General features: G+C 37.7%; 1 protein-coding gene across 4 annotated transcripts in view; it reads left to right on the forward strand.

Moving 5' to 3' along the window:
• LOC117171935 (protein neuralized) overlaps positions 1-13870 on the forward strand; it is a 176837-nt gene extending 162967 nt beyond the window's left edge. For all 4 annotated transcript variants that reach the window (XM_033359606.1, XM_033359605.1, XM_033359603.1 and 1 more), the window contains exons 2-4: positions 6207-6373; positions 7601-8169; positions 8671-13870. In XM_033359606.1, the coding sequence (XP_033215497.1) occupies positions 6207-6373; positions 7601-8169; positions 8671-9754 (1820 nt within the window). In that variant the 3' untranslated portion in view covers positions 9755-13870. The remainder of the gene's footprint in view (positions 1-6206; positions 6374-7600; positions 8170-8670) is intronic.
• Positions 13871-14208: the final 338 nt, after the last annotated feature.

Here is a 14208-nt window from a genome sequence, read left to right on the forward strand (position 1 = left end):
AAAGTAGCCTCTTGGGAATTCACACTTGTCCATTCGGGATTGAGTTATAAATAAATTTAAATGATAAAATAAGCATTAAAAGGGCCATTCACACAATATAAAGATTTTAATTATAAGACAGTTAGGAACCTACTTTATGTCAGCAGTATGTTTTGAAAATATATTTATGGCAATGGATTGTACGTATCATATTGACTTGCAAAAAAGATTTATTTAACAAAGTTATGAATATTTGAAGTTTAAAAATTGAAAACGCGAGTTATCAAAAATGTTTCAAAATTTTGGTTGAAAGTTAAATGAAATTTTTTAATATAATAAAGGTATTTATCGTTTTCTTTCTGATTCTGATATAATTTCACGTCCTCATTCGAAATTCGTTCGAAAATTTTTAAAATGCTCTTGGGGTCTTTGAGTTCAAAGTCGTCGATGATTAATCTAACCTGAGATTCTCTAAGAAAATAAAGCATTCAGTTCAGTATTAGCATTTTTAACGTAGCATTAGTAATGCATCCTTCGAAATCTCGAGAATCTGCCTCTATTCTGATTTGTATACCTAATTGAAAAGACCCCGTATCGTCCATTTAAATTTATTCTTGATGAAGTGGAAAGGTCAAGAGTGGAGTTCAAGTTTAATAAAACTCTCAGATTTCGATAATTGATTAGATTAATGACCTCCGGAAATTGTTCAAACGTCATACTAACAAAAATACTTCTTATTATACATGCACATTCCCAGTATTTCGAGTAGTCGTTCTGAAAGAAATCTCAGTACTTACCAAGAACAACACTTGTAAATTCTTATCAATCACCGAAATTTCGCTAGTAAAGCATGGTAGTTTTGAGATCTACTTCTTAGATAGTAATGCTAATCTTATCATGGCTTCAAGTTATCTGGTTCTCTCAGATTTCACGTGATTAAAGGGATGAGAGCGAAGCATAGGATTTAATTATAGAGTACAACTGTATGACATGTGCTTAAAGTTATGGCTGCTCCTTTGCGGGAGCAGCACTTCCATTATATTAGCGTGTTATGCACCTACGACCTACGCAGTTACGTAACCCACATATGCCGCGGAGATCCTTGTTTTCGAGAGAGGAAGGGGAAAGAAGTGTAAAAGAGAGAGGAAGAGAGACTCTTGTAGTAATAGGCAGTAGCGACTCGGTAAAGATCATGACGGTCGTGGGAACAAGACCCCTCCTTGAAACAGCTCACCAGGACTCGGAAAATTACGTTGACTTCCTCAAAGCGGCCTGCACAAGCACTTCATCCAATAACACTCTCGACTTTATTCTTGCCCTATGCGCGTGACCCGCGATCTGAGCTTTTGTCCCGCAAACCTAAACGCCGTTTACGAGTTTCTCAGGGTCTGATTTCCTGAACTCGTTGGATTTATCGATGCTGCTGTTCTACTAGGGATGGATAACATTTTTTTCTCAAAGCTAAACCGGTTTCCAGCGCGTGAATTTAAGATTTACAAGAATGGGATTGAAGTTTTGGGACTACTAATAATGTTGACCATATGTTGAATATGTAGTCATTTTCAGACCAAGGGAGAACAAGAAATGGAGAATGAATTTCTTTTAGTATATTCATATTTGAAAAACACGTAAAAATCTATTTTCATGTTCTAAACAAATGGCATTAGCCATGTATTGAAGAAATGATCGATTACAGTGTCATGATTTCGTAATGTATAATCTTATCTGTCATCAGATTGTGACCCTAAGTCAATTTCTCTTTGAATGATTTTGGCTTTTCCTTGGAATTGAAATGAAAGGGGTCGAAATAGATGAACCCAGCGATGCTAAGAATACTTCCGCGGCAGAAATGTGTGTCACGAGTTTCCCACGAGATACACTCTACCCATATCCCAGCGAATGGCAAAGACATAGGAGAGGTCTCAACCAACCAATTATTACCATGCCTTCAGTCTTCGACTGGGCGAGTCTTGCAGAACTGCGTTCGGATAACCACAGGGAAAGGGAAGGGCTTAGTAATTGCACTCCGAGGTTCAGCAATTCACAAACTTATCAATAACACACGACAAATCAATATAATGATATAATAATATGATTTGAAGTTTGCCCAACAATTGTTGGTTATTTTCTTCGTACCTGATTAATTTTTCTATTATAGTCTTAATACGTAAGTCTTAAGGAATAGGATGCAATTGATTAATGAGTAATATGATACTACTGAAGAATATGATACCACTCTGGAACCTAATACTAAAAATGTAATAAGCCGTCTTAGGCGGATGATTCTAATGGAAGGAACAAAAGATGAAGTTTCCCTTGGAACTGTTTTTCTAGTGGTGCAGGACTGTAGGTGGTAGGTCACCGTATCGAGGAAAGTTAAAGCCGATCTACTATGGATTGTAGCATCAGTCGAACAAAGAAGATCCATCTTTAAGACTAGCCTCATCTCCCCCCACCTTTGGATCTCTTTTCTCTTCCTTTCTCCTCGACTGCTGTGGAGCACTTTGGTATCAAAAAGGCGAACCTTTGCCATTACCATTCGAACCTGAGAGATCCCAGCGCCCTTTGTTGCTCATTCACCATGTTTGCTCGAGTACGGTTCTAAAAATTTTCATCTAACATCTTTTTCCAACTTTCCTTCTTCATAGTTTTCCGTTCCCTTGGTCACTCTTTGACGATCGTTTTCGATTGGATGCTCTTGGGAAATAATTGAAATCGTTGCAGCCCGATTTGTTCCTTAGTTTCTCTTGCCAATAATAGCTCGAGAAGAAAAAGAATAAATTACCTTTCGTCGTTACGAAATATTAGGAAAAAGATTCATTAGGAGAAAATCATTACACTGGTTTTTTAACGGTTTCTCCTCTCGGTTCTTTTTATGGAAGCAGACACAATAGGTCACGAGACAAAATGTAAATTAAACGAGTAACGCACAAACTTAACGGTGATTTTGAAAAAATAATGTCTAAACTTGTTGAAGCAAAACATTCGGCGAAGTTCTCATTATTCTTTGCAAAATACACATTATGAATTCTCAAGATCATATAATCCTATTTTTACCTCAGTAAATAATAACATTATAGTATGCATACATAGATATCTGCAATAATTTATAATATCTTCGTGTCATGAATACTTGTAATTTATAAATCTTATGCAACTTGGGTATATTGTAAAAAGGAGGAAAGTTAAGTTAAACTTTCTCTCTTTTTTGGATCTCACGGTAATTCGTTTTCTGTTTCGACACCTTGTCCTTGACTGACAACTAAAAATGAATTTCTTCAGCTTTTTGATAAAAATTGAAATTACATAAGCAGCTCAAAAGGGAAATAAATTTGCACGATTCTTGCAGGCTCTTCGAGCGTGGAATTTTAAGTCCTCGACAGGAAACTCGAGCTTCCTGGTCGTTGACCGATGGTCATGGATTCCGTCGAAGAAACGTGAGTTCTTGAACAAAGATGTTGGCCAAAGTCGAATAGAAAAATCCGTATTTAATCGAGATTTACACGGATCACAGAAATCACTTCCGTTACAATTCATTCATCGAGATCCGGGACAATTGTCGATTGCTTTTTGGTCCAAAGGCCTCCGCTATTTCCTTTTCTTCATTTTTCCCTTCATTCAGTAATGGGATTGACTGAACAACACCTTCACGCGCAAAGCTAACTTTAATGATCAAAAAGTCGTCTGAAAACGTGCGACAGAAATTTCTTTGTCAATAGTAATCGGCCTTAAAAACATTGTTGCCACTAAAAGATGCACAATCTACTGGCGTATAATCGTTGTCTTCCTTTTGCAAGTTCCTGCAGTGAGTCGAGTTCTTGATGGAGGAAATATGAGCTCATCAGAAAGAGGCTAACAAAGTTGTAAAAAATAATTATGTCTATTTAGTTATGCTATTGATTAAAATGATAAATTATTTTGAAGTCAGTGCATAAATATAACAAAATTATTGATTCTCCACCAGAGGTGATTTATGAGTTAGGTTGTCGATCGAAGTTGATCGTGAGCGATCATTCTTATTCAAAGTTGCAACACTTTAAATGAGTAGGCAACAGCTTTTACGATTACGGTAGAATCTTCTTCGGAATTTCAAACGGATTACCTAAATTGCGTTTTAGTATTCACAGCAACTGAAGCATGTAAAATTCCAATTTTCTCTCGAATGTAATTTCCTGTCTTTAATTGTTAAATCCTAGGCCTAGGGAAAAATGGCGTTGCAAAATACCAATTTCTATTCATCTCACCATCTTTTATTAATGAAATGATAATTTGGATTGTGTTGATTGTAGATGAAAGTTGTTTACAAAGAGGCTCGTGGTAGAGTTGCGTGTACGTGTATTGAAAGGCATTGCGCCTATAATTAGGAGCAAGAAATTATTTTCGTTGAAGCGAGACACTTGGCGAATGTTTCTGAGCAGTCAGCCGCAGCTAGTCAGTCTCTTGATCTTCTAGGCAATGTTTATAGGTGCATTCGTTATACATTACCACAAGACTCACCGTGGGAATCTTATGACGTATACCGTTGCAACTCGCTGTTTACTTCTTGCCGGTTACCGAAGAAACCGTGACCTCCCCTGCGAATCAACTGTATAACTATATACATGTACATTCGCATCTTTCCCTCCTCGTGACTTTATTATTGTTTTACTCATTCAGGGTTTACAGTTAGGTGATTACCTTACCCCTTATTGTCATCGTGTTACGCTCAAAACCGCGATGAATTTGAATCAATTTTTTCGTTTACCTCCTTTTGTAATTTTCTGGAGATTCTCTCTCAAAGTGGATATTTAAAAAAATGTATTTACTTATTTTCTCTTCCTCTTATTTTCTAGGGGATTAAATTTAGGTAGATTAGTTCTTGTCTGCTAACGAGTTTTCTCGGATTACTGGAAATAGGAGACATACCCATAGAGGGTATTTATTATTAGCTCGTGCCTGTTTCCTGCTAATGCTCTTCGATTAATTTTTTCACGTGAATAGTCGGCTTCCTAGATCAAGTAAGCCTGAGGCACACGCGAGTGGTTCGAAGCAAGAGGAATGTATCTGAAGAATTAGAAATTACAATGTCACCGGTTTGTTGTTTTATCTATCTATTCTAGATACTGATTTCTGGTTCCTAATGCCATACAGAGACCGTGAGAATCGATAGAATATTTTTGCAGGTTGGCTACTGAGTAGAGATCGTGACTGTCTTGCTGAGCAGTTATGCCACTGTGATCATTAACGGATTAATTATTGTCACTTGAAAGTTCAGCGAGTTTTCATCTCCAATGACTATTTCAGCATCAACTATACATAAAAAATAAAGTACATAATTGGCTTGAAGTTTAAAGAGTAGCAAAATAACCACATTTATGTTAAATGGTAGAAATTTCGTTTTGTTATTCCTTTTTGATAATTACAACTTTCTGGAGAAACCTGTGAAGTGTATCGACTTAATTTCGACTTAATTTTCCCTCATTGTTAACGCGGTTTCGGCATATCCTGTGCGAAAGGAAGCCTATCTCTTTGGAGCATCCTTGTGCGAACCGGTCCCGAACTTCCGGCAAAATGCCGTGTGGTTTCCGGTGTAAATATCGGCTGTACGCTTCGCTTACATATCGATATTCGCACCGCTTCAGTGAGAATCCTACCTTCGAATCGATGAGACGCTCCTCTCGATTTCGCGTCCGGTGTCCAATAATCTCTTCCAAAAATCAATAACACTGTAACATCAACTGTAAAAGTGAGAAAAATATATTTCTAACGGGTTTAAAGTTGTAAAAGAGAGTAGATTTAATTAGAGTCTCAATTAAGCAGAAGTGTGAAAATGTCTCTACACGTTGGAGGATTTTGAAAGAGAGAAATTCGTTTAAGAATAGCCTCTGAAAGATTTCTGGATGGCTTGACACGTCTGGGATAAATTTAATACACTTCCTCGCCGTTATGAAATACCGGAGTGGAAATGCCCGCTGCATTCTCGAAGGTGCTTTGCATTCGAAATACCTCTATATAGCACACACCCTTTCTAGACTCAACCCCTCTAGTGCTTCTCTTTGTTCTCTCGGTACTTTCTGGATCGTAATTTCAGGATATAGAACGCTTCCCTACATGATTTTCCTTATCGCTCGTTATTCTGTTTTTCTTTATATTCATATACATTTAAATTGGAAAATGTTTTGTTTATTAATTTTTCAGGGGTTACGTCACGAATGGTTTTTAATAAGAAAATTTCCTTTTTGTTACAGCGCCCAGATCGTCTAGTGCAGGTACCAACAACCTACCGCCCCTGACGTTCCACCAGGTACATGGTGATAACATTAGATTGTGGAATGGCGACACCGTCGCCAGGAGGCAAGAGAGCTTTTGCAAAGGTGTCACCTTCAGCGCACGACCGGTGCGAATCGGCGAGAAGGTGAGATTCCATTCTAATTACCTTTACATAAATCTCCTTGTTCCTTGCACTGCGCACTTAGGGAAAGATTAATCGAGCAATTACCTGGACAAAAATCTCTAGTCTAGTTCCGCTAATAGAACCTCTTAGGAAACGTTAATAAAATTCATGAAACTGATTGGAAACGTAAAAAAAAAAACAACAAAAAAACGATGAAATAGAATTGTTGCTTCCCAGCTTGCGATATCTCGAAAGGTTCCCCAGTTAATTATGACATGGTCTTAGACTTGTCGCTTTCGCAATATGAGCTAGTCTTTTTTCTATCGACGCAAATGTGATCCAAACTGACCCTGGTTGCCTACGCACTAAGGTGGGTTGGTGATTTAACATTACCCAGTCGAGAAAAGCAAGCGCCAGCCTTAAGTCTTTAACTTTACTGATATTCATCCATACGGATATATGTATAGAGTAGCTCAGCTTAGGAAAGTAGGGGATGTATAATGGTTTCTGTTAGCAACAGTATTCTAGGTTAAAGTCAACGTGTCTCGGGCGGCTGAGAGATTGGCATAATGTGGGCGTTGGATCGCTCGGCATTCGAGGATCCATACAGCACAAAGTTTACTTTATCTGCCTTTCAAATTTTCTCACACCCACTTTCTTCTTTTATCTACCGACAGATGTTTCCTAATCTTCTTTCCTTTGAGAACATCTACCATTCAGATTTTTATTTGATTTCTCACTCTAAAGTCACTTGTGTTTTATTTTAATTGAAGCATGCAGTTAATGCTTATCTTGTAACTACACGATTGTATTCATTGAGTGAAGTTGAATTCAGCAAATGCACCCGAGTATAGCCTTCCCTCTAATTATACAGGAGAAGCGCGACCTCGCGTTTCGCGGAGGTACATAGATCGGTAAATCGCTCGTTCGGCACGTTTCGACGGAATCGAAGATTTTGCAGTTTGAGACTGTAGTCTCTTGTGAATACAATTCATTAGAAAATTCGCGTTTACTGATATAAACTTCCCTTACTCTTACTCCAAGGCTTCATTTTCGCAAGCATGCATTTATGCTCCACAAAGCGTTGTATGTATATGAAGAAAGCCTGAATTACCTGGAACATGGTATCGATCTTTATCATTAGCTCGACTTTGCAAAACTAGCTTTCCAAAGACACTTCTGAATAAAAATAGAATAGACTCTGAAGAAAAACATGATTCACCAATACTAATTAATTTATATTTCCAGGTATGTGTCAAGTTCCTCGCACTTTCTAACAACTGGAACGGAGTCATCCGTTTCGGATTCACAAGCAATGATCCAGTCAATCTGCGCAACGCTCTGCCAAAATACGCATGTCCTGATTTGACGAATAAACCAGGATACTGGGCGAAAGCCTTGGCTGAGAGATTCGCAGACAGGGATTCAGTCCTATTCTATTATTTGACATCTGCCGGAGACGTTCACTTTGGAGTTAATGGGGAGGAAAAGGGAGTCTTCTTCAGTGGCGTCGAGACAAGAAGACCGCTGTGGGCCATGATCGACGTCTATGGAAACAGCACTGAGATTGAGTTTGTGGACCCAAATCGGCAGCACTTCAACAATATCAAGAAAGGTGCCGAGCACAGCAATGAGGACAATTCTCAGCACAGCAGACACACGGCCATGGATGACGTGAGCAATTCTCGTAGAGACGTTGAGAGGATCATCGTCCCGACCATGCAGAATGTGTCCATCCATCACGAGCTCGACATCGACCTCCCCGGCTTGAGGTTTCAACCTTCCGGCGTTCTGTTCACTCCTCTCCCATTCCATCCGTAAGTATACTGCACCACGCACTTGCCACTTCTCGCCCGAGGTCGCTGATCCCCGCAGTCCCTTCCTCACGCTTGCCGAGGTTGCAAAAGGTTCCTGCTCGTTTTCTCGATTACTCTCGGGAACGATCTGTTATTAGATTTCCATCACGAACTTCTTCGAGGAAATACGCCCAAGAAAAGCTCGAGTAGATTCTTCTCGAGAAAGTCGCGAGTCTCGAACTCTGGACTCCCACGATGAAACAAGTTCTTTAATGGGGCTGAACTTGTCGCGTGACTGCACTACGTGACAGAGTTCGAGAATTTGTCGATAAGACATTTTTAAGATGTTTAAAAAGTTTATGTAAATCAAGTCTCTAAATCTGAAATGATGATAAAACATGATCTCAGTTTTTTCCCAATATTAAGTGAAAATACAAAATTGTAATAATACAAAAGAGGCAATAATATTATTTATTCACTATTTATTGAATCCTTTCTAATAAGTGTTGTTTTATTTTACAGAACTCGAGGTAGAAACATCCACTTTACGAACCAACAATGCGTCGCTACGCGTGACGATATGGAATTCTGTCACGGATATTCATTTACGAGTCGACCTCTCTTCCTGGGCGAGAGACTTGTCATCCAGATCCTGGCAACAGAACCAAAGTACGTTGGTGCATTGGCACTTGGCTTTACATCATGTGACCCAGCTAGACTCACAACGACCGACCTTCCCGACGACAGCGATCTTCTCCTAGACCGGCCCGAGTATTGGGTCGTTTCAAAAGACGTCGCCTCGAGTCCACAACCCGGTGATGAGATCGCCTTCACCGTCACCCACTTTGGCGAGGTCCAGATGAGCAAGAACGGAGGTACACCCAATGTCGTCATGCACGTGGACCAAAGCCTCCAACTCTGGCCTTTTGTCGATATTTACGGAAGCACCCAAAGAGTGAGAATGCTTGCCAGTAGACCCAATTCCCCGCCCAGGACGCGGCAGTGCATTTCCTCACCTTCTGGCCCACAGCAGCAGCAGCAACAGCCACAACAGCACTCGAATCACAGTAATGCTGCGACCGAACTCTCGAGATTCTCCGAGATGGTTCAGTTTAAACCGGCAGTTGGCGGAGGCACCGTCCTTGTCGTAAATCTTCCGCCACAAGGAAGCTATCCAGCTCCACCGCCTCCGACTCCTCAGCCCATTTATGCCTCGTCCGGAAACCACAGAAATCCACCGCCCGTTCCGGCACAAGTTCCAGTTCCACATCCGGGATCCTCAAGACAGTCGTCACCTCCACTCACTGGCACGATGACCTCGACTGGATCGTCGACTTATGTCGATCCAGTGTCTTATCAGAGTCTCGATGGAACTCTCTCGTCATCGCACCTTCAGCAGTGGAGCGAGGGTCTCCAGCCAACTCCTGGACAACCTAGTGAATGCTCGATTTGCTACGAGCGCAGCATTAACAGCGTCCTCTACATGTGCGGACACATGTGCATGTGCTACACGTGTGCTATTCAGCAGTGGCGAGGAAAAGGTGGCGGTCACTGTCCTCTCTGCCGAGCACCAATCCGAGACGTTATCCGGATATACAGATCCTGAGCCGAGTTCAAACCGCGCGGCAAATCCAATTCAAGGTGCCGAGGTCCCCTTCCTCTGTCCTTGTCGCTAGGCTCCTCCTGGTCGACCTAAGATCGCGAGGTTAAAGTAGGAAAAGAGGAAAGAGTTCCAGAGGAGAGATACAAGAATGAAGAGCGTTGTCTTCGAGGATCGTTGCGTCGGTGAAATTCACTGATATATATTTATTTAATGTGCTGGATACAGGAGCTTTTTTTGTGTCAGATAAGGCGAGCGATTCAAATTTGGTGTGGGCGAGAACTTGGAAATTGTAGCAAAAGTAATGTAAAATTTAGTTTATTGTTAATGAGTGAATGGACTAAAACTGGAAACTTGATAAAATTTGACGAAAAGTAATTACATTAATAAAAATTATAGAATAGAATTAAAAAAAAAGAAAAGCCGATAGGGTTTTAGAATATTTATTTGTTCTCTTGAAATGTACAGTAAAGCTTAGTGTTTACAAGTGAACAATATGATAATTGTAATATCATAAAAATACGTATACTTTAGAATTGCGGAATAATCTGTAGATAAAAAAAATGGTGTGAAATTGTAATATTATGGCAATATTATTATGCAATTAATGAATACGAATTTTAAAATAATATTCGACAAAAATGACTATAGAAAAAAGTATAAGGTATAAATTTATAATATAAAACTATATATTGTATAAAGGACATTTATAAAGGGAGAGAATCCTCTTCACGTGAATGTAAAAAAGGCCAAAGACGCCAAAGATGACAAAATATTGTATTATTTTTTCCAGTAAAATAAACTTTATTAATTTCTATAAATATTTTTCTGCTATATTTCTTATACAACCTTAATTTATACTTCATTATCTCAATTCGCAGTATGTAATTATAATTTTATCCATTTCTTTATTTTTCGAGCCGCACGAAATCCTTTTCTATTATAATTATAAATGTCTTTTTTACAACATATATTTTTGTCTTACATATTTATAGCTTATACTTTTTTCTATGTTCATTTTTATTGAACATCAATTTCAAGTTCGTATTTATGAATTGCACAATATTGCTGGCAGATTGTAGAAAAAATATTTTGTACAAATTGTAGCCTTTAAAGGTTCGAATTAGTATTTCACAATTCTAATGTATACAGATTTTTAGGATTTTACAATTGTTATATTTTTATCACTTGGAAAAACTTCCAAGTTTTATTGTACCAATTTTAAATCACTTGGACCTTGCGTTTTTTATACCATTCTATTACTTTTATTAATGTAATTACTTTTTAATCTATTTTATTAATTTTCCCGTTTTAGTCCATTCACACGTTACCAATAAACTAAATTTTAAATGACATTATTATTTTTAAGTTTTCTAATATATTATTCAAATATCCAACTTTATTTGACCCAAAAAAGCCATAAAATGGCTTATATTAGTGATGGAAACACTCTGTCAATTAAATCGTCAATTCTTCAAAATCTGACGGAATTCCTAAAATCATTTTCTAGAAGTCTCTAGTTTTTCAAAATAGAATACAAATAACTGTTGTCAGATATTGTGGAATTTAAAGCCTAAAACTGGCGACGATACTGGCGCAACGTCCTCGAGAGTAAAAAAAAAGAATAGGTAGATTGTAGGATTTTAAAGTAATCATGGCTATTATTCAACTCTGCTACTTCTACTAACTATTACTACTACTATTGTTGCTTCTACTTCTCAGACCGCTTTCTCTCTCTCTCTCTCTCGGATTTTAATATTGTATCCCCCTACCCTTTATAATTTTATTACCATTATTGCGCTTCGAATTAGTTTATACGTTTGTCATTTATGAGTTTTATTAATTATTGATTTACTTATAACGCAGTGTGATTACGTAGTAATGGGCGTTTCAGGTTTATGGGCATTTAGCTAGACTGCGCATTCTTTCCATTTATAATTATCGTTTGCGCTCTATTATGTTCTCCTTTCTCCCTAGAGTAGTACGATTAGAATCTTTGATTGAAAATTCTCAGTTGAATATTTTCTCATAAGGAAATTCTCGTTAGTCATATATTGTTGAAGAATTTTCTATCTTAGGACCCCAAAAGCGTCGTCGCCCTGCCCACATTTTATTGCCAAAGAAATCCTGCGTGCGACTTTCGCTTATATTCATAGAACGCACGAAGGATTCGAGACTTTGAGTGATCCCCACTAAACGTTTTTTTAACCATAAAGGACAAGTATCGATCAAATCGGTTCACTCGCCTTCGGATATCAGAAATTTGTGTTCTAAATGTGAGTTTTTTGGTAATCCGAATGCGAGTTGATTGATATTTTTTAGGGCGCCTGAGTGGTTTTGTAGCATTGCGAGAAATGATCTTCCAGTAGATTGTTAAGCAAATGTGACGTTTGATACAACGCTTTTTGACTATATCAAATTATATTACGTTAAGTGAACGAACACAGACACGAGTTTTTATACAATCATGTTTTTTATATAATCCTGACGGTGAAATATTTTTGTGTGTACAGCGAAACAGACTCGATCGTTGAGGTGCGTCGTTAACAGTTGCTCCGAGGAGATCTTCTTTCCTAAAAAAAACTCTATTATTTTTGCATGCCACCGACAACAGAAAAAATCCTACAGAAAATAAATATATTTCTAGGCCGTGCCTTATGTATTGGTGTAACGTAAAACGCTGCACCACTGGAATTGACCTATCCGTTAAAGGCACTTGTACCATATTTATTTCTCGGTTCTAAAATAGATTTACAAAAAAAAAAAAAGGGAAGGAAGTATCCGTAGCAATGAAGACGCGAATTTCACTCTGAATTATCGATACGGTGTTGTAAAATCTTCGCTGTAGAAAGAATTTGCAAGCAGATTTCACAGCTTTGATGAGAATTTGAGATGTCTTCGAGCGCGTAAATTGTTTTAAAATTGGACGTGTTTGATGTGAGGATTGGAACGCTAGTTTGTATCAATTGTGTTTGGACCTTGGAGAAGGAAACAGGAATGAGAGAGTTAAATATTGTTCAGGAAAATTATTAAAAATAAAGAAAAGTCTGATTCACGTTCGTTATTTCGAATTGGTTGAAAATCGTGCGTAGAATAACCGGAAGAAAGTCACCGATAAAGCTCGGAACGCGTTTGATTCGTAATTGCAAACGGAGCCTGGTTCGAGTCGCGGCACCTTTCTCGGATAGCCAAGATGCAAAATAGTTATGAAATATGCACAATAAAGCAGTAGTGAAATCTCTAGTCCAGCGAGAAGCAGCCAACTCGTCTGCCAATCCAAAAAAAGAAAGAATAAAGTTAGCGAAGAGAAATTTTATAAATACAGAGTAAAGAAAAAAGCAAATTATGGCGATTATTGTCGCCTATTAGGAGATTTAATGATAATAATGATAATAATTATTATTATTATTCTATTAACTGTTGTGAGGGAAGAAGGCAAAGAATTTGCAAGACTACTTTTTAAATGTGAACGAGCATGAGAGTGAGTGCGAAAGATTGACAGAACGAAAGAGAGAAATATTTGAAGAGGGTTCCCTGATTAAAGTAACATTAAGAGTATATATGTATGAGTCAAGTCATGGGTAGGTGAAAGTTAATTCAATAACAATTACGATAGATGTCTCTTATTGTTTTTGTAAGATCATAAATATCGCCATTATTATCGTAATTAATTTTACTATCAGCGTCATCATAGAAGAGTAATGTTATCAGTGCGACGGATACATAACTCAATTTGATGAAAGTACTAGAAAATGGGAGAATAGATCTGATATTTTCGTGGACTATCTTGAAAAGATGTCCTACTTGTAGTTTCGTCATTTCTTGAGTATGAGATTTAAATGAATTTCTCACGATTGCTCGTAGGATTTTTCGAGAATGCACATTTCGAGGGAGATCTTCCGACATGCACTTATTCATAATTTAAATCTCATTTTGTGTGTGTCGTTCATTTACTGCCCTCCTTTAGAGGAAATGTGACAGCTTTTAAGGTCAATGTGCGATAGAATATTTCTTTGAATTTATATACACATACAGATACTGATAAAAATCTATAAATATGTAATATAATTCGTCCAGCCATTGTGCTGTTCTAAACAATATAAAAAGCCTGTATTATCTCTGAATTATGATTTCATCATTTATTTACTCATTTAGACCTTTAAGTCAGTGTTTATATAATTAGAATTAGAAAATAGTTTCTGGAGAAGATTTATAAAAATTTAGAATAGTCCAGGATTATACCAAGACAGTGGTGAAAAATCAGAAAAAGGTGGTCGAAACGCAAAAACTTATTTGGGCAGTGCAATGACAATAAAATCTTTTTTTTTACTGAGCAAGTAATGAGAAACGACTGAACAAAAAAACGCATAACTTGTGAAATGGTGAAAAATGTCTGTTTTCCAAAATGGAATCGTCTCTGAAAAGTAAGTACTTCAATATTATTTAATTGGTGAATCATG

This window comes from Belonocnema kinseyi, chromosome 4 (assembly GCF_010883055.1).
Source record: "Belonocnema kinseyi isolate 2016_QV_RU_SX_M_011 chromosome 4, B_treatae_v1, whole genome shotgun sequence".
Lineage (NCBI taxonomy): Eukaryota > Metazoa > Arthropoda > Insecta > Hymenoptera > Cynipidae > Belonocnema > Belonocnema kinseyi.